This window comes from Coregonus clupeaformis, chromosome 12, assembly GCF_020615455.1.
Source record: "Coregonus clupeaformis isolate EN_2021a chromosome 12, ASM2061545v1, whole genome shotgun sequence".
Classification (NCBI taxonomy): Eukaryota; Metazoa; Chordata; class Actinopteri; order Salmoniformes; family Salmonidae; genus Coregonus; species Coregonus clupeaformis.
Window position 1 is genome coordinate 43,062,722 of NC_059203.1, and position 20,002 is coordinate 43,082,723.

The 20,002-nt window shown below is 42.4% G+C and overlaps 1 protein-coding gene across 3 annotated transcripts; it reads left to right on the plus strand.

Moving 5' to 3' along the window:
- Positions 1-1,105: 1,105 nt before the first annotated feature.
- LOC121578258 lies at positions 1,106-19,803 on the plus strand. 3 transcript variants are annotated; one of them, XM_041892483.2, is made up of 17 exons: positions 1,106-1,179; positions 2,377-3,070; positions 3,637-3,780; positions 5,926-6,064; positions 6,184-6,512; positions 9,279-9,361; positions 9,539-9,588; positions 9,786-9,926; positions 10,010-10,063; positions 10,308-10,328; positions 15,014-15,112; positions 15,362-15,526; positions 15,727-15,936; positions 16,139-16,210; positions 16,500-16,586; positions 16,738-16,914; positions 17,153-19,803. In XM_041892483.2, the coding sequence occupies exons 2-17, from the start codon at positions 2,595-2,597 to the stop codon at positions 17,627-17,629; spliced, it is 2,724 nt and encodes a 907-aa protein (XP_041748417.1). In that variant the 5' UTR covers positions 1,106-1,179; positions 2,377-2,594; the 3' UTR covers positions 17,630-19,803. The 3 variants fall into 3 exon arrangements, with proteins under 3 accessions (XP_041748417.1, XP_041748416.1, XP_041748418.1); XM_041892482.2 differs by having other exon boundaries at positions 1,142-1,277; XM_041892484.2 differs by having other exon boundaries at positions 1,142-1,277; positions 15,748-15,936.
- The last annotated feature ends 199 nt before the right edge of the window (positions 19,804-20,002 follow it).

The window sequence follows — 20,002 nt, forward strand, 5'->3', positions numbered from 1 at the left end:
TTTCTGTTGCATTTATATTTCTGAGTATTTTGCTTTGTGTCTTTGTTTGCTGTTTGTCTCACCATGTGTAATACCATTCTGTTATCACACCTACTAAGAAACAGGTACACCAGAGTGGTTTCAAACCTCTTTAGCTGCACTCTCCACTCCAGTCAACTGTTAAGTTGTCATGAGATGGAATATTTCACACATTCACGCTGCAAGTTAGTTTGGTAGTCGCTAGCTAGATACTTTTTCTTTATAAAGAAATATAAAATATACAGTCATACTTTACAACACCGTATACAAAAAAAAAAGACAAACGCCCTAGCTAGAGACTAAAAACATGCATTAAGCGGTCATCGTCACGCGAGCGAGAAAGGATAAGTCTAAACGGGATCATTGGGACGTCCCAACTCTGACGTCACCCCACTGAAGTTCGGTTAAGCGAAGCGGGAGGTTTTACTCCGCCCAAAATCTGTCCACGAAGTGAGGAGTTTTTGTATGGAGGTCAGAGTGTCGAATTTGGTCAACAATACATTGAATTGCTAATTTGCTATGTGAGGTTTATTTGATTGAATCGACGTTTTGTAATGGTTAGGTTGTTATGAGTTGACACACGTGGCATTTCGGCAACTTTGAAAAAACTACTTTATATTGGAGGTATGCCTGTTGTCATAGAGATAGAGGACTGACTCATCATGGACATAACCCGTTTTAGCATGGACATTGCCATTGAGGGCTTCCACAATTTAAAAGTAGTCAACTGCGTGGATATTCCTATGATTTTCGAGCAATCAGTTAATGAAGAAAACTGACTACTTCTTTTTTTTTTATGGCGCTGCCCATGCTGTCACAGACGCTGTAATGGCACAGATACCAAGATGAGTCCTCTATCTATCTCTATGGCATGTTGTTCACGCAAGTATCTGCCCTCTTATTGGCTAGAATAGCCCACCTGATCTCGCCCCCTCCGAGCTGCCTTCCATCTTTGAGGACATGACTTTCTATTGTTGGAATGGTCACTCGAATATCTTGTCAATATAATAGACACTGTCTTTGGTTAAGGTAAGGGTAAACTAATGTAGCAGTAGAAATAATAAGGGTTAGAGGGTAGGGACGTCCCAAGCATCCCAATTTGCGTTTAATTTGTGTTTCCTGTTATGTTGCAGGTGATTTCCGGTTCTTAAACCGTCGATGGTATGTTTTCGATATTTTATGCTGTTTAGAAAATATTTTATGCTGTTTTGTTTTGGAGCTGCGTTCTTTTATCACATTGATGTCTCTCAGCGCAAGTGGTAGGTTAGCACGTTAGCTCTGTCCGATGTTGTCTCGTCTGGCACGTAACCAACACCATAACAAATAGCTAACGACATTGTTGCTAACTTATCTAGCTATACTTCCGCTAACAACGATTCTATTAATAGGTAACGTTATCTAGCTAGCCCTATATTTTTCCTGTATTTGTCTGTGGTATCTCGGTAGCTGTTTGGCAGGTTTGGTTTTAATATGTGAATGTGATTGAAATTACTTGAGTCTTTTTGCCATGGTGGTCGTGAAGTGTTGTTAGCTGCAAATTAGCAAGCTATCTTGCTAACGTTAGTTAACAATCAAAAGGCGACGAAGTACGGTAGCATTAGCTAACTAACGTTAACTAGCTTATCGGTGTGTTGCTACTAGCTAGCACTTATGTAGTTCTTACCAAATAATATCTGATAACGCCGTCACTAAAATAATCGGTACATAGGGGAGAGGAGCATTAGTTAGCTGTTACCTAGTTAGAGTTAATTGATCAACGTTGGTTGGATTATTGTAGCTAACGTTACAGTAGCTAGCTAGCAGGTGACATGTCTGAATTTATTTGACATTTGAGGTTGAAATGTCTTGAATGATGCACCATCTCGTTTCAAGTGTGAAAAGCAAAAAAACGTAGAATCAATAATATGGCAAGTACTGTCAAATAATGATTAAAAACAAAAATTAACAGCAAAATAAAGTTGTTGTACAACTACTAATAGCCATACAACTCATAAAAACTACTGCTACAGCTACTAATACAACTAATAAAACGAAGTTCCTATTATTGATATATAATTTATATATATTTTAAAATATATATAAATAATATCTCCACATTATGTTTCTAATAGTTAACAACACTTACACACTTACAATTACTGGCCAGCTGACTGTCAAGCCAGAAATATATATTATGAGTAGCTGTCTCTGGCAATAGCAGACTCTGTCAAGCAAGCATCATGATTCATGTCAGTGGCTCGACTAGGGTGGAACGTCTTGATCAGCTCAGCTGTTATGTTGATGCATTGATTCAGTGTATACCCATGTGAAATTCTGTTAAAAGCCAATGCTGTAATTGCTCAACTTTGTCTTTACCAGGTCCTATACATCAATGGGAAGACTAAAGGTTTTGGAAAGCCCTGCTGGAATGCGAGCAAAGTTTATGCTTGAGTTACTCTAGGACCCCACTGGATGTGTGAGCACTCCTCTGTATTGTTATGCAAAGTCTTGGACGTGTGAACCTTAGAAGTCATTGTTCAAGAAGATTTTGGAGGACATTTAGACCTATGGCTTCATGAGTTTATAGAGCCCCAGAAATGAATGAAGGACTGGTGGATAACCTAGGTTCCGGGAGAGGGCCAGGGGAGGAAGACATGGAGATAAACGGAGAGGTACTCAAATCTACAAATGATCCACTTATAGAAAGGGAGGAGAGGACTGAAGTCGGGGACAATGGGATGGAGAGGACCTCTCAGGTCCTATCGCCACTGGAGGCCCTGGCTCCCTCGGACAGCCTTGACATTCAGGACCATGCCACCTCCGGTCCTGTGATGACAGGCCATAGGCAGACAGAGAAGATCCCAGGGGGAGTTGCTGAGGAACCCCCTGTAGACTGGTTTGAGCCCCTGGAGGATGACAATTATGACGATGACACAAAGGGCTTGGACTTGGGCCTTGCTATGGGGGAGCGATGCGTGAATGACAAGGAGGATGCCGAAGAGGAGAGTGTTGCAGAGAGCGAAAGGAGCGGGAGCGTGGCAGGCCTTGAGAAGAAAATCAACAGCAACAACCTGTATGTTGAGTGATGTGACACTTGATTTGACTAGCTTTGGCTGCTGTTGTATCAATGTTATTATAACAACGTGTCAGGATTTCTAGGGCCCACAAATCAATACAGAAGTTGGATAATTTACTCCTCAACATTAAAGTACCCTACATTTTAAAGAAGGATTTATCTGGGGCAGTGAAATGGTGCAGGTTAGCGTTTTTCGTCATGAACCTTGTTCTGGAGGTTACTATGCAGAATGGTCACTAGCTGGCGCAGCCACAAAGTCATGAAATCACATTTTAACCAAATCCGTAACCACACTGCTAACCTTAAATTAAGACCAAAAGCATATTTTGTTTTCATATTTTGTACGATATAGCCAATTTTGACTTTGCAGCTGGCCTATCTAGCGGAAATAGCTCAGTTCTGCCTCCGGGGCAAGATTCATGAGAATAAACGTCAACCTGCTGTAATGGGCCCCAAATGTTATTTCTTGTAGCAAATATGTAGCCAGTTGATATGCTTTGCTGTTATGTTTTATGCTCTTATGCTGATATACTTTGCTGACATTTGTTTTTATTTTATGCCAGGTTTTCTGTTTATAGACGGAAGAAAAGAGTAACAGTTGAAGAGGGCTGGGAGGACTGGCCGGCACTTGGAAAGGGTTGGAAGCGCAAAGCGGTTGTTCGTCGTTCAGGTTCTAGTGTTGGTCAGAGTGACGTTTATTACATGAGGTAAAAATATTCTGGCAAAACTCAATTCAATTTTTAGACCAAGGGCCAGTTTAGATTTTTAACCACTGGTATTGTCTCATGACATGAGGTTCATTGTTATTTTTTATTTTTTTTATTTTATTTTACCTTTATTTAACTAGGCAAGTCAGTTAAGAACAAATTCTTATTTACAATGACAGCCTACACCGGACAAACCCAGACAACGCTGGGCCAATTGTGCGCCGCCCTATAGGACTCCCAATCACGGCCGGTTGTGATACAGCCTGGAATCGAACCAGGGGGTCTGTAGTGACGTCTCAAGCACTGAGATGCAGTGCCTTAGACCACTGCACCACTCGGGAGCCCATTTACGAGGGCTCACTTGCTGTACCTGTTTGAATAAGCCGTTGGTTTGAAATAAAAACGTGGTACAAACAATTTACTTAATAATACAGACTCACAGGACATTCATTTGATTGTCAGTATTATATGCTTTTAGATACAGTGAGGGGGGAAAAGTATTTGATCCCCTGCTGATTTTGTACGTTTGCCCACTGACAAAGAAATGATCAGTCTATAATTTTAATGGTAGGTTTATTTGAACAGTGAGAGACAGAATAACAAAAAAAAAATCCAGAAAAACACGTCAAAAATGTTATAAATTGATTTGCATTTTAATGAGGGAAATAAGTATTTGACCCCTCTGCAAAACATGACTTAGTACTTGGTGGCAAAACCCTTGTTGGCAATCACAGAGGTCAGACGTTTCTTGTAGTTGGCCAACAGGTTTGCACACATCTCAGGAGGGATTTTGTCCCACTCCTCTTTGCAGATCTTCTCCAAGTCATTAAGGTTTCGAGGCTGACGTTTGGCAACTTGAACCTTCAGCTCCCTCCACATATTTTCTATGGGATTAAGGTCTGGAGACTGGCTAGGCCACTCCAGAACCTTAATGTGCTTCTTCTTGAGCCACTCCTTTGTTGCCTTGGCTGTGTGTTTTGGGTCATTGTCATGCTGGAATACCCATCCACGACCCATTTTCAATGCCCTGGCTGAGGGAAGGAGGTTCTCACCCAAAATTTGACGGTACATGGCCCCGTCCATCGTCCCTTTGATGTGGTGAAGTTGTCCTGTCCCCTTAGCAGAAAAACACCCCCAAAGCATAATGTTTCCACCTCCATGTTTGACGGTGGGGATGGTGTTCTTGGGGTCATAGGCAGCATTCCTCCTCCTCCAAACAGGGCGAGTTGAGTTGATGCCAAATAGCTCGGTTTTGGTCTCATCTGACCACAACACTTTCACCCAGTTCTCCTCTGAATCATTCAGATGTTCATTGGCAAACTTCAGATGGGCCTGTATATGTGCTTTCTTGAGCAGGGGGACCTTGCGGGCGCTGCAGGATTTCAGTCCTTCACGGCGTAGTGTGTTACCAATTGTTTTCTTGGTGACTATGGTCCCAGCTGCCTTGAGATTTGACAAGATTGACATTGACAAGATCCTCCCGTGTAGTTCTGGGCTGATTCCTCACCGTTCTCATGATCATTGCAACTCCACGAGGTGATATCTTGCATGGAGCCCCAGGCCGAGGGAGATTGACAGTTATTTTGTGTTTCTTCCATTTGCGAAAAAATCGCACCAACTGTTGTCACCTTCTCACCAAGCTGCTTGGCGTTGGTCTTGTAGCCCATTCCAGCCTTGTGTAGGTCTACAATCTTGTCCCTGACATCTTTGGAGAGCTCTTTGGTCTTGGCCATGGTGGAGAGTTTTGAATCTGATTGATTGCTTCTGTGGACAGGTGTCTTTTATACAGGTAACAAACTGAGATTAGGAGCACTCCCTTTAAGAGTGTGCTCCTAATCTCAGCTCGTTACCTGTATAAAAGACACCTGGGAGCCAGAAATCTTTCTGATTGAGAGGGGGTCAAATACTTATTTCCCTCATTAAAATGCAAATCAATTTAACATTTTTGACGTGCATTTTTCTGGATTTTGTTGTTGTTATTCTGTCTCTCACTGTTCAAATAAACCTACCATTAAAATGATAGACTGATAATTTCTTTGTCAGTGGGCAAACATACAAAATCAGCAGGGGATCAAATACTGTTTCCCCTCACTGTAACTTTATAAACCATTGATGTCACTTTATTCCCATCTCTGTTCCCTGAAGTCCGAGTAATGAGCGTGTGAGAAGTAGGGTTGAGCTTTCCAAAGTCCTGGCAGATACTCTGGACATGACAATGTTTGATTACAAAGCTGGGGTGTTCAGGGGTGCTGGACAGCCCAAGCCCTTGCGTGCGAGAAAGACGGTAATAAAAAAAGCTCCCAGCATTTACACTTGAAATTATACCTTTTTCTTTCACTTCACTAATTTGAATGTATTTTCTAACAACTACCATCTTGTCTATTCCAACCCATGGTCTGTTAGAATATACAGAAGGATCATCCTCCCTTAGTGGACTGTGGCTTTTCCTCAGAGTCCAGCTTGATGGACAGAGGGGACCGGGCAGACAGTCCTGACTCCCATCACAGACTGACCCCTCTGAGTCGCAGCTCTATGGGCACGCCAAGCAGAGACCCCCACCTCCAACATACCACTCCCCCAAGACCGAACTCCTCTCTCACACAGATTAGTTCAGCCTCTGTCGCTCATGATGTGGAAGGTATGAAGCACAATGCAACTAAACTGCCCTGGAGCCCTGCATCATCGCTTTCAGTCTCCTTCAATGGGATGGCTGGTTCAGAGCCCTGCTTTTGGTGAGTCAAATGCTCCTATGTTTTCCTATAATTTTATCTCTGAGAATTTAAGTTTAACACATTCCTCAGACATAATCATGGTTTAGGCTATATATACACTGAACAAAAATATAAACGCAACATGTAACGTGTTGGTCCCATGTTTCATGAGCTGAAATAAGAACCCAGAAATTTTCCATAAGCACAAAAAGCTTATTTCTCTCAACCTTTGTGCACAAATTTGTTTACACCACTGTTAGTGAGCATTTCTCCTTTGGCTAAAATAATCCATTCACCTGACAGGTGTGGCATATCAAGAAGCTGATTTTTATATTTTATTTTACCTTTATTTAACTAGGCAAGTCAGTTAAGAACAAATTCTTATTTACAATGACGGCCTACACCGTCAAAACCCGGACGACGCTGGGCCAATTGTGCGCCGCCCTATGGGACTCCCAATCACGGCCGGTTGTGATACAGCCTGGAATCGAACCAGGGGGTCTGTAGTGACGCCTCAAGCACTGAGATGCAGTGCCTTAGACCACTGCGCCACTCTGGAGATTAAACAGCGTGATCATTACACAGGTGCACCTTGTGCTGGGCACAATAAAAGGCCGCTCTAAAATGTGCAGTTTTGTCTCACAACACAATGCCACAGATGTCTCAAGTTTTGAGGGAGTGTGAAATTGGCATGCAGACTGCAGGAATGTCCACCAGAGCTGTTGCCATAGAATTTAATGTTAATTTCTCTACCTTAAGCCGCCTCCAACGTCGTTTTAGAGAAATCATTCTTGGCATGGCCTGTCTCCCCAGTGGGTGGGCCTATGGCCTCCAAGGCCCACCCATGACTGCGCCCCTGCCCAGTCGTGAAATCCATAGATTAGTGACTAATGAATTTATTTCAATTGACTGATTTACTGTAACAGTAAAATCATTGAAATTGTTGCTTGTTGCGTTTTAATATTTTTGTTCAGTACATATTTGTTGGGTGCTTATACAGTGGGGGAAAAAAGTATTTAGTCAGCCACCAATTGTGCAAGTTCTCCCACTTAAAAATATGAGAGAGGCCTGTAATTTTCATCATAGGTACACGTCAACTATGACAGACAAATTGAGATTTTCTTTCTCCAGAAAATCACATTGTAGGATTTTTAATGAATTTATTTGCAAATTATGGTGGAAAATAAGTATTTGGTCACCTACAAACAAGCAAGATTTCTGGCTCTCACAGACCTGTAACTTCTTCTTTAAGAGGCTCCTCTGTCCTCCACTCGTTACCTGTATTAATGGCACCTGTTTGAACTTGTTATCAGTATAAAAGACACCTGTCCACAACCTCAAACAGTCACACTCCAAACTCCACTATGGCCAAGACCAAAGAGCTGTCAAAGGACACCAGAAACAAAATTGTAGACCTGCACCAGGCTGGGAAGACTGAATCTGCAATAGGTAAGCAGCTTGGTTTGAAGAAATCAACTGTGGGAGCAATTATTAGGAAATGGAAGACATACAAGACCACTGATAATCTCCCTCGATCTGGGGCTCCACGCAAGATCTCACCCCGTGGGGTCAAAATGATCACAAGAACGGTGAGCAAAAATCCCAGAACCACACGGGGGGACCTAGTGAATGACCTGCAGAGAGCTGGGACCAAAGTAACAAAGCCTACCATCAGTAACACACTACGCCGCCAGGGACTCAAATCCTGCAGTGCCAGACGTGTCCCCCCTGCTTAAGCCAGTACATGTCCAGGCCCGTCTAAAGTTTGCTAGAGTGCATTTGGATGATCCAGAAGAGGATTGGGAGAATGTCATATGGTTAGATGAAACCAAAATATAACTTTTTGGTAAAAACTCAACTCGTCGTGTTTGGAGGACAAAGAATGCTGAGTTGCATCCAAAGAACACCATACCTACTGTGAAGCATGGGGGTGGAAACATCATGCTTTGGGGCTGTTTTTCTGCAAAGGGACCAGGACAACTGATCTGTGTAAAGGAAAGAATTAATGGGGCCATGTATCGTGAGATTTTGAGTGAAAACCTCCTTCCATCAGCAAGGGCATTGAAGATGAAACGTGGCTGGGTCTTTCAGCATGACAATGATCCCAAACACACCGCCCGGGCAACAAAGGAGTGGCTTCGTAAGAAGCATTTCAAGGTCCTGGAGTGGCCTAGCCAGTCTCCAGATCTCAACCCCATAGAAAATCTTTGGAGGGAGTTGAAAGTCTGTGTTGCCCAGCGACAGCCCCAAAACATCACTGCTCTAGAGGAGATCTGCATGGAGGAATGGGCCAAAATACCAGCAACAGTGTGTGAAAACCTTGTGAAGACTTACAGAAAACGTTTGACCTGTGTCATTGCCAACAAAGGGTATATAACAAAGTATTGAGAAACTTTTCTTATTGACCAAATACTTATTTTCCACCATAATTTGCAAATAAAAATTCATAAAAAAAATCCTACAATGTGATTTTCTGGAGAAAGAAAATCTCATTTTGTCTGTCATAGTTGACGTGTACCTATGATGAAAATTACAGGCGCCTCATCTTTTTAAGTGGGAGAACTTGCACAATTGTTGGCTGACTAAATAGTTTTTTCCCCATTGTATACAAGTGTGTATTATATGAATTGGAAATGTGTTTCCCCCTGAGATACAGCTTTTTTTAATGTAAAATAAGCAAAGAATACATGGGAGTGATTGAAGGGGTAGATGTTAATATCTTGAGGATGATTGTGATGTTATGCACTTGGAACCTTAGGTAACTTGCTTCGATACTCTTTATTTCAGCATCTGTGCCATTTGTGGTAATTCATATACAGGCTTTGAATATGAAAGGCAGATGAAGGATCCCTGTTTCCCCAAATGCAGGGGTATGTGAACTCTTTAGTGTCAATCCAATTAAAGGAAAGCCACTTCACAAAATCGTTTTGAAGAGGAACACAATTGACATATTTTAAATGTTAACGAACATTGTAAATGTGCCTGTTTTTACTGTTTATGAAGTGTCAGTTTAATATTGTGTTAACAGTATCCCTCTTTGCTTTTAGCCAATAAGCCAGCTATAGCCAAGAATCCACTTTATCAAAGATTCAGAAAGGTAAACAAGTGTTCGTCAACTAACGAGTCTACTACTCTCATCATTTCTGTTTTTAACATGCGCTCCTCGAGTTCCCGTTTTGTATTTTTGACTCTTTCCCTTTACTTATTTCAGTTTTACATAGTTAAACAATGATTTATCAACATGGGTCTGAATGGAGAGGAATACTCTAACTTCAGAATTTTTGTCTGTTTTAGTGGATTCCTTGTGGTAACTGTAAGGCTTGCCTTACCACAGAAGATTGTGGGAGCTGTGCCAACTGCAAAAAAACACTGAACCCTGACACCAGAAAACCTGTCTGCTGTCGGAAACGCAAATGTTTATGTCCTATCCTCAAGGTACAGACTGACAGAAGAAGAGACAGAGATTGAAGAAATCCAAGTGGTAGTTTATTTTGATTGTTTATTTATGTGTATTTCAGCATAAACCCGATGGTCCCCAAAAGTTGGATCCCTATCCCATAACGAATTTCAAGGTAATTGTCTAGAACCCCATTACCTAGGGTATCCTAGTTTCTGTTTTAAAGTATATAAAAAATCTGAATACATGCATATGAAAAGTGCAGAAGGCTATTGTCTATTTATATCTATTCTGCTGACTCAATATAGAGCAGCATGTCCCACAAGTCCACATGTGAACATTGGCAGTTAATTTGGAATATTCTCTTCACCTCTCCATGAAAAGCTCCCATAACTGAATATAAAGCATTTGTTTTGCAGATTGACAGCGGAGAATTGCAGGTAATAATACCAAGCCCTCTCTAATAATACTCCTCTAATCCTTACCTTAGTGTTAATTTAATATGCAAAGGAATTTATGAATGTAATTGAATAATAATGGCACCGGAGGGGATGGCTGCCGTTTTACGGGCTCCTAACCAACTGTGCTATTTTATTTGTTTTTTCGCATTGTTTGTAACTTTTATTTTGTACATAAATGTTGCTGCTACCGTCTCTTATGACCGAAAAGAGCTTCTGGACATCAGAACAGCGATTACTCACCTCGAACTGGACGAAGATTTTTTCTTTAATGAGTCCGACGTCATTCGCGTGAAGGAAATACAGGAGGCAGAGGTTGGGGTGCCTTGTGATAATTCGTCGGGGAGTGGGTAAACCGCCTCTACCATCTGTTCTATTGGAAAACGTGCAATCACTGGAAAATAAACTGGATGATCTACGATCAAGACTATCCTACCAACGGGACATTAAAAACTGTATCTTATGTTTCACTGGGTCGTGGCTGAACGACGACATGGATAATATAGAGCTGGCTGGGTTTTCCATGCATTGGCAGGACAGAGCAGCTACCTCTGGTAAGACGAGGGATGGGAGTGTATATTTGTAATAGCTGGTGCGCGATGTCTAATATTAAAGAAGTCTCGAGGTATTGCTCGGCTGAGGTAGAGTACCTCATGGTAAGCTGTAGACCACACTATCTACCAAGAGAGTTTATCTATATTATTCGTAGCCGTTTATTTACAACCACAAACCGATGCTGGCACTAAGACTGCACTCAACGAGCTGTATAAGGCCATGAGTAGACAAGAAAATGCTCATCCAGAAGCGGCGCTCCTAGTGGCCGGGGACTTTAATGTAGGCAAACTTACATCCGCTTTACCTCATTTTTACCAGGATGTCACATGTGCAACCAGAGGGGAAAAAACTCTAGAGCCACCTGTACGCCACACACAAAGACGCATACAAAGCTCTCCCTCCCTCCATTTGCAAATCTGACCATAATTCTATCCTCCTGATTCCTGCTTACAAGCAAAAACTAAAGCAGGAAGTACCAGTGACTCGCTCAATACGGAAGTGGTCAGATGTCGCGGATGCTATGCTATAGGACTGTTTTGCTAGCACAGACTGGAATATGTTCTGTGATTCATCCAATGGCATTGAAGAGTATACCACCTCAGTCACCGGCTTCATCAATGAGTGCATCGACGACGTCGTCCCCACAGTGACCGTACGTACATACAGTGGGGGGAAAAAAGTATTTAGTCAGCCACCAATTGTGCAAGTTCTCCCACTTAAAAAGATGAGAGGCCTGTAATTTTCATCATAGGTACACGTCAACTATGACAGACAAAATGAGAAAAAAAATCCAGAAAATCACATTGCAAATAAATTCATTAAAAATCCTACAAATTATGGTGGAAAATAAGTATTTGGTCAATAACAAAAGTTTCTCAATACTTTGTTATATACCCTTTGTTGGCAATGACACAGGTCAAACGTTTTCTGTAAGTCTTCACAAGGTTTTCACACACTGTTGCTGGTATTTTGGCCCATTCCTCCATGCAGATCTCCTCTAGAGCAGTGATGTTTTGGGGCTGTCGCTGGGCAACACGGACTTTCAACTCCCTCCAAAGATTTTCTATGGGGTTGAGATCTGGAGACTGGCTAGGCCACTCCAGGACCTTGAAATGCTTCTTACGAAGCCACTCCTTCGTTGCCCGGGCGGTGTGTTTGGGATCATTGTCATACTGAAAGACCCAGCCACGTTTCATCTTCAATGCCCTTGCTGATGGAAGGAGGTTTTCACTCAAAATCTCACGATACATGGCCCCATTCATTCTTTCCTTTACACAGATCAGTTGTCCTGGTCCCTTTGCAGAAAAACAGCCCCAAAGCATGATGTTTCCACCCCCATGCTTCACAGTAGGTATGGTGTTCTTTGGATGCAACTCAGCATTCTTTTGTCCTCCAAACACGACGAGTTGAGTTTTTACCAAAAAGTTCTATTTTGGTTTCATCTGACCATATGACATTCTCCCAATCCTCTTCTGGATCATCCAAATGCACTCTAGCAAACTTCAGACGGGCCTGGACATGTACTGGCTTAAGCAGGGGGACACGTCTGGCACTGCAGGATTTGAGTCCCTGGCGGCGTAGTGTGTTACTGATGGTAGGCTTTGTTACTTTGGTCCCAGCTCTCTGCAGGTCATTCACTAGGTCCCCCCGTGTGGTTCTGGGATTTTTGCTCACCGTTCTTGTGATCATTTTGACCCCCACGGGGTGAGATCTTGCGTGGAGCCCCAGATCGAGGGAGATTATCAGTGGTCTTGTATGTCTTCCATTTCCTAATAATTGCTCCCACAGTTGATTTCTTCAAACCAAGCTGCTTACCTATTGCAGATTCAGTCTTCCCAGCCTGGTGCAGGTCTACAATTTTGTTTCTGGTGTCCTTTGACAGCTCTTTGGTCTTGGCCATAGTGGAGTTTGGAGTGTGACTGTTTGAGGTTGTGGACAGGTGTCTTTTATACTGATAACAAGTTCAAACCGGTGCCATTAATACAGGTAACGAGTGGAGGACAGAGGAGCCTCTTAAAGAAGAAGTTACAGGTCTGTGAGAGCCAGAAATCTTGCTTGTTTGTAGGTGACCAAATACTTATTTTCCACCATAATTTGCAAATAAATTCATTAAAACTCCTACAATGTGACTTTCTGGATTATTTTTTCTCAATTTGTCTGTCATAGTTGACGTGTACCTATGATGAAAATTACAGGCCTCTCTCATCTTTTTAAGTGGGAGAACTTGCACAATTGGTGGCTGACTAAATACTTTTTTCCCCCACTGTATCCCAACCAGAAGCCATTGATTACAGGCAACATCCGCACTGAGCTAAAGGCTAGAGGTGCCGCTTTCAAGGAGCGGGACACTAATAAGAAATCCCGCTATGCCCTCACGAACCATCAAACAGGCAAAGCGTCAATACAGGACTAACATTGAATCCTACTACACCGGCTCTGATTCTTGTTGGATGTGGCAGGGCTTGCAAACTATTACAGACTACAAAGGGAAACCCAGCCACGAGCTGCCCAGTGACGCGAGCCTACCAGACGAGCTAAATGCCTTTTATCCTCGCTTCGAGGCAAGCAACACTGAAGCATGCATGAGAGCCCCAGCTGTTCCGGAAGACTGTGTGATCACGCTCGCCGTAGCCGATGTGAGCAGGACCTTTAAACAGGTCAACAGACGGATTACCAGGACGTGTACTCAGAGCATGCGCGGACCAACTGGCAAGTGTCTTCACTGACATTTTCAACCTCTCCTTGTCCGAGTCTGTAATACCACATGTTTCAAGCAGACCACCATAGTCCCTGTGCCCAAGAAAGCGAAGGTAACCTGCCTAAATGACAACCGCCCCGTAGCACCCACGTCGGTAACCATGAAGTGCTTTGAAAGGCTGGTCATGGCTCACATCAACACCATCATCCCGGAAACCCTAGACCCACTCCAATTCGCATACCGCCCCAACAGATCCACAGATGACGCAATCTCAATCGCACTCCACACTGCCCTTTCCCACTTGGACAAAAGGAACACCTATGTGAGAATGCTGTTAATTGACTACAGCTCAGTGTTCAACACCATAGTGCCCACAAAGCTCATCACTAAGCTAATGACTCTGGGACTTAACACCTCCCTCTGCAACTGGATCCTGGACTTCCTGACGGGCCGCCCCCAGGTGGTAAGGGTAGGTAACAACACATCTGCCACGCTGATCCTCAACACTGGGGCCCCTCATGGGTGCGTGCTCAGTCCCTTCCTGTACTCTCTGTTCACCCACGACTGCATGGCCAAGCACGACTCAAACACCATCATTAAGTTTGCTGATGATACAACAATGGTAGGCCTGATCACCGACAACGATGAGACAGCCTATAGGGAGGAGGTCAGAGACCTGGCAGTGTGGTGTCAGGACAACAACCTCTCCCTCCATGTGAGCAAGACAAAGGAGCTGTTCGTGGACTACAGGAAAAGGAGGGCCGAGCATGCCCCCATTCTCATCGACGGGGCTGTAGTGGAGCGGGTTGAGACTTTCAAGTTCCTTGGTGTCCACATCACCAACAAACTATCATGGTCCGAACACACCAAGACTGTCGTGAAGAGGGCACGACAACACCTATTCCCCCTCAGGAGACTGAAAAGATTTGGCATGGGTCCCCAGATCCTCAAATAGTTCATTGAGAGCATCCTGACTGGTTGCATCGCCGCCTGGTATGGCAACTGCTCGGCATCCGACCGTAAGGCGCTACAGAGGGTATTGCGTACGGCCCAGTACATCACTGGGGCCAAGCTTCCTGCCATCCAGGACCTATATACTAGGCGGTGTCAGAGGAAGGCCCAAAAAATTGTCAAAGATTCCAGTCACCCAAGTCATAGACTGTTCTCTCTGCTACTGCACGGCAAGTGGTACCGGAGCGCCAAGTCTGTCCAAAAGGCTCCTTAACAGCTTCTACCCCCAAGCTATAAGACTTTATTTATTGAACTGCATTGTTGGTTAAGGGCTTGTAAGTAAGAATTTCACGGTAAGGTTTACACCTTTTGTATTCGGCGCATGTGACAAATAAAATTTGATTTGGAATTGAATAAAGACCCAAGGAGAGGGCAGAATGGATAATTGTCATTATTCCCACAGAACTCCACTCCTCAATACAGTGACCCCGAGGACTTCTCTGTGAATGTTGATGTAGAAGATGACGATGAAGAGTTTGATGGTGATGATGCTGACTATGAGGTGAGCTCTGCTTCAAGAAATCTTACCCCACTTCTATCTAGGAGTGTCCCCTGCTGACCAATTACAACCCCTCCCACATAAAAACCCTGCTCATCCTAGTGAGGTCTCCATCTGAAGTTGGTCACAGTTTGTGCCAACAAGCTCCCTTATATTGGTCCACTGAATATCTAGACAGTGACATGTACTTGTTGTATTCTTTGACAGTTAACGATAATTGATTTGTTTTTTAATTATCATTCTGTCTTTCAGGCTTGGGTGAGGAAACGTAAGCGGCGCTCCTGTGGGAAGTGTGAAGCCTGTAATAGTAGGACGGACTGTGGCACTTGTGATTTCTGCATAGACAAACCGAAGTTTGGAGGCAGCAATAAGAAGAGACAGAAGTGCCGTCTACGGCAGTGCCAGAGACAGGCCATGGTAAGGGTTGATTACTCACCTATGTTGAGATAATTGTCAGTTGTATGAGCATTTGAGGGTGACAATATTTATTTTTTTAAATACCGTTTGAATTAGTCCTTGTTTGGAATTAAGCAATGGCCATACTCATTGTTATGCCATGAATGGATTCCTAACAATGCTTTCAATGGTGCTCTTATGTGTATGTATGTGTTTGACAGAGACACTTGTTGCCCTTTCAGTTGGGCCAGACTGATTTTGGGTCCCAAGAGGGGTGGGTGCAGCTTGGCAGGCCTAGGCCTCACTTTACATACAGTCGCAAGACAACCCCAAAGAAAAGTAAAACGCAGCATCTAGAAGTGGACCTGGAGTTCACTGATGATGAAGACGAGCCGCTGCAGGAAGAAGATGATTATCGCTACATGGAAACAGTAAGTACTGCTGTGTGGAGATGGCACAATAGGGAAAGGCAGTGTTTAAAAAGTTATTATTGTTGTTCCATCTTAACGTCACATTGTCTTAAGTACAGGATTCCATGCAAATACTGATACATGCATTAATCTGAATTATACCAAAGTCTGTAAAATCTTGTGCTCCCACTTTCTTCCCACTGTCTGTCTGTTATTGTTGTAGGCACATTGGTGCCCTATGCTTCCCAGCAAACCCCAGGATGAAAACTTCAGAAACCACATACCGACAGTCCAGGTTGGTATCAAATTGGATTCAAGCTTAAAGGGAAAATCCACTCAAACTATAATTTGGTCTTTTTTTTAATTAGTCCACTGTTGATCCCAAAATATTTTGCATGTCAGCAGTCAAGTTTTTAAGATCTAGGACTTTCAAGAAGCAAATTATAACTGGCCACATCATGATTTTAAGCTTTTGTTTAGGTTTACTTTTGTGGCATTTGCTTTTTGGCATTTTATATTGGTTAAAAATGGTATTTTATCTTTCCAATGCACAATCATTTCAACTGATTTTTCATATTTTACAGGCTCACAAAGAGACTTTGGAAATTGTAAAAAAGAATTCACTTCTGGAGCATGTCCCAGATATCCTCAACCATATAAGTTCTCCAGCAGTGAGTCACCCTTCTCTTTACCTTATTGAAATTATCTTAAGCATGTAATGTTTTACAGTACAATAAAATCCCATGACTAGTGTGCTCTTCAGTGTTTACCTTTTAACATTTAGACCGGAGTATGGTGTATTTCTCTTTCTATATTTCCCAGTATTGCACACTGTTCAAACCGGCAGACTCCGCAGTGAAATATGTTGGACCACCAGGTGAGAATACGTCCTTAGCAGCTCCGGACAGACAGAGTGGAATGAACGGAGGAAGGCCAAGTGTGGACAAGGATGTAGAAACGCCGTCTGGGGAGCCAGAAGTAGAGGAGGTCACACCTATGGTAAGTGACCACTTCCTGCTTTGGTGCATACGTACACTTTACAACATTGTAACCAATATTTAAGCCTAATAATTACCTTATAGTTTCAGACTACAGGAAGTTCGGGATTAGAATATCTTAAAATTTCGTTTTAAGATATTCTATAGGAGATACACGTGAAAGTAAATCTGTAATTAGCTGGAGTTAGAGTGGAATTGATTCCAACTATATTTTGTTATCCCTATTATGTTCTGTGTAGATCACTCAGATCTTCAGTCTGGCTGACAGTGCAGGAACAAGTGGGATGGAACAAGAACATGAGCTGTTAATGCTACTGGAGGCCCTGCACAGCTCTGCACTCCCCACACTCTGGTTTGCCATAATGGTGGAGGGCCCGATGCTACAGCTACTGCAGTGCTCCAAGCTCTCCCACATGGTGGACACAACCGTGCAGATTGACCCGGACTTCTACTATCAGATCTGTGTACAGGGCCAGCCGCTGCTCCTCACCCACCCGCTGTATGAAGCTCACCCATCGTCCTTGACATCTGTGCCTCAGGTGGCAAACCTGCTCCTGGATCTGGAGAAGTACAACGTGTGCCAGGGGGTCCCGACCAAGGAGCAGCCATTCAGCCAGGCTCCAATTATCATTGAGCGGGCATCAACCTGTGACTTTCTGGTACTTAAAGAAACCGAGCACTGTGCAAAGTGTAAGGCCTTATCCTGTGGCAGTTAAGGCCAGGCATCACACCCTAATAGGGATTCCCCCCCCCCCCGTTTAATCATATCACAATCAACTTTTACCAGTTGAATTAGACACAAATAATATTTTTTTGTATTACAATTTCTGAAATATTGTATTAAAATATGCAAATGAGATTATATCTCATTAAATATTTGCATATCCCGCAACAACAACAAATTCTGGACACTAAATAACCTAAATATTTTGGTTTCATATTGTTAAGACATTCCAGGACTGGACTTACTCAGTGCATTGTGGATAAATACTTTTTTCATCTTTCTATCTGTAAAATACTAAAGACACACAAAATCAAGAAAATGTTATCTAGAATAAATAATAGAAATTCCCTATAGGAAAGTATCGAGAATATATCTAATGATAACCACACACTATTTGGTGAAAACAGATGCTTCTGAAGCTGGGGAAAATGAGTTGGCTTGTGGGAAGAGTCTTGACTTTTGGGAAATGGCAGTTAAATACAAGTACACTGAATTTAGACTACCACACACCAAACACCTATTTAGACCCAATCACCATCTCTTCAAAGTAAGTTACTACATATAGTTCAGTTTTTTACATTCTCTATGAAATGGGCTTTTAAAATTGTGTAATCCAATGTAGTGGGCTTTGAAATTATGGATATGTCCATTTTAAAGTGGTTAAAATTCATGACATTTTGATGACGGTAGAATGATAAACGAAAGAAAATATGCATTTTTATCAAGATTGTCATTTTTGTTTACTTTTTGAAAATACTAATATTAATGGACCAAAATACCAACAAATCTCAATTGATAGGTAGATGCTGAAATGTCATTTCAGCCTGGGGTGCCTGGCCTTAAGAACATTTGGTGCCGCAGTGCAGGGTTAAGAGTCACCAGCACTTAGCAGTGCCGCAGTACAGAGCATCGCACCTCTGCCCTCACAGAACATCTCAAGTCTTTGGTGGCGATGGACAACCTGGACTGTCTAGTATTTTACGCTCTTACCACTAGACTTTGCAATGATATTTGTTAGGAAGTTGTTGTTTTTTATTGCCCATTTCTTAAGTCTGTCTTACAATTAAATGTACAAATCATGAGGGTTTAAAGCCTGCTTTTTTTGCAATAGCTTTTCAGGTTGCTTGGAGCACTAGTACAGAATAATCTGACATCCATTGTGAGCCGTGTGTCCTGTTTATTTTTATCCTGTTTAGTGGTCAATGTGGAAGGTCACAGTGCGTCCACATTTCCTCATGTAGACAAACCACTGATTCTCTTGGTAAAGTAAGCAACCTTCAAACAAGTTATTGACCATAAGCACATGAACATTGATTTGCAGATTAATCAATATGTGAAACTAATGCCCCAAATGAAGACTTACGTGGATGGGATTCACAGGAGGCTGCTGAGGGGAGGACGGTGCATAATAATGGCCGGAATGGAGCGAATGGAATGGCATCAAAAACCTGGAAACCATGTGTTTGTATTAGTACCGTTCCCCTCAATCCGCTCCAGCCATTACCACAAGCCCGTCCTCCCCAATTAAGGTGCCACCAACCTCCTGTGATGGGATTATCACATTCAGTCAACCATTTAACCCAATGTTGTTGTTTTGAGAGAAGGGCTTCCAGAACCTCTTCTAGAGGGTGACAGACCGTGTGTGATAATCCTCATAAGCATCATCTTCCTATTGCCACTGTCAATCATCTCAAGAGAACCACAGCCAAATGGCATGCTTGATTTGAATTAAGCATGTTATACTGTTTCTTTCACAGTGTTCATGGACATTTTGTTAGGTAACTACAGTCAGGTCTCTCTCTGTTGAAGATGTACTCTTCAGATGTACACATCTAAAAAATACAGATGTGCTAAAGTTGAAGCAGTATTTCGTTTTCTGTACAGCTATTTTTGAAAACATTTATTTGACAAAAAAGTAAAATCTGTATTTCAAAAAGATTAAGCACCGAATTATTCTATCATGATTGAAAAGAATCCCTCTTATTGTCCCTTGTTTGAAGCATGTGAATTCTATTCCTATGGCACTGGTCAGTGTGTTGTTTTTTTTCTACTTCAGACAGTTATTCCAACTTTTCGTATCGTGGAGAAATATGCATCTGTAAAGTGTGAAAATTCTGGTGTATTAATAAAGCCTATTTTTTGTCAAATAAAGTGGTTTATGATAAATATGGGAAGTATTTTGGCCGTTTGTTTTGTGGCTGTGATTCATTATACGAATTTATATAGTATTTAAGCAAATACATTTTGACAAAAAAAAAAATCAGGATAGGATTATTTGTAAAATGTCAGTTAGGCTACAACAGGAGGCAGAACATAAAAACTACCTTGGTCTTCTAGCTACAAGCCTATTTGGTTCTTTATCAAG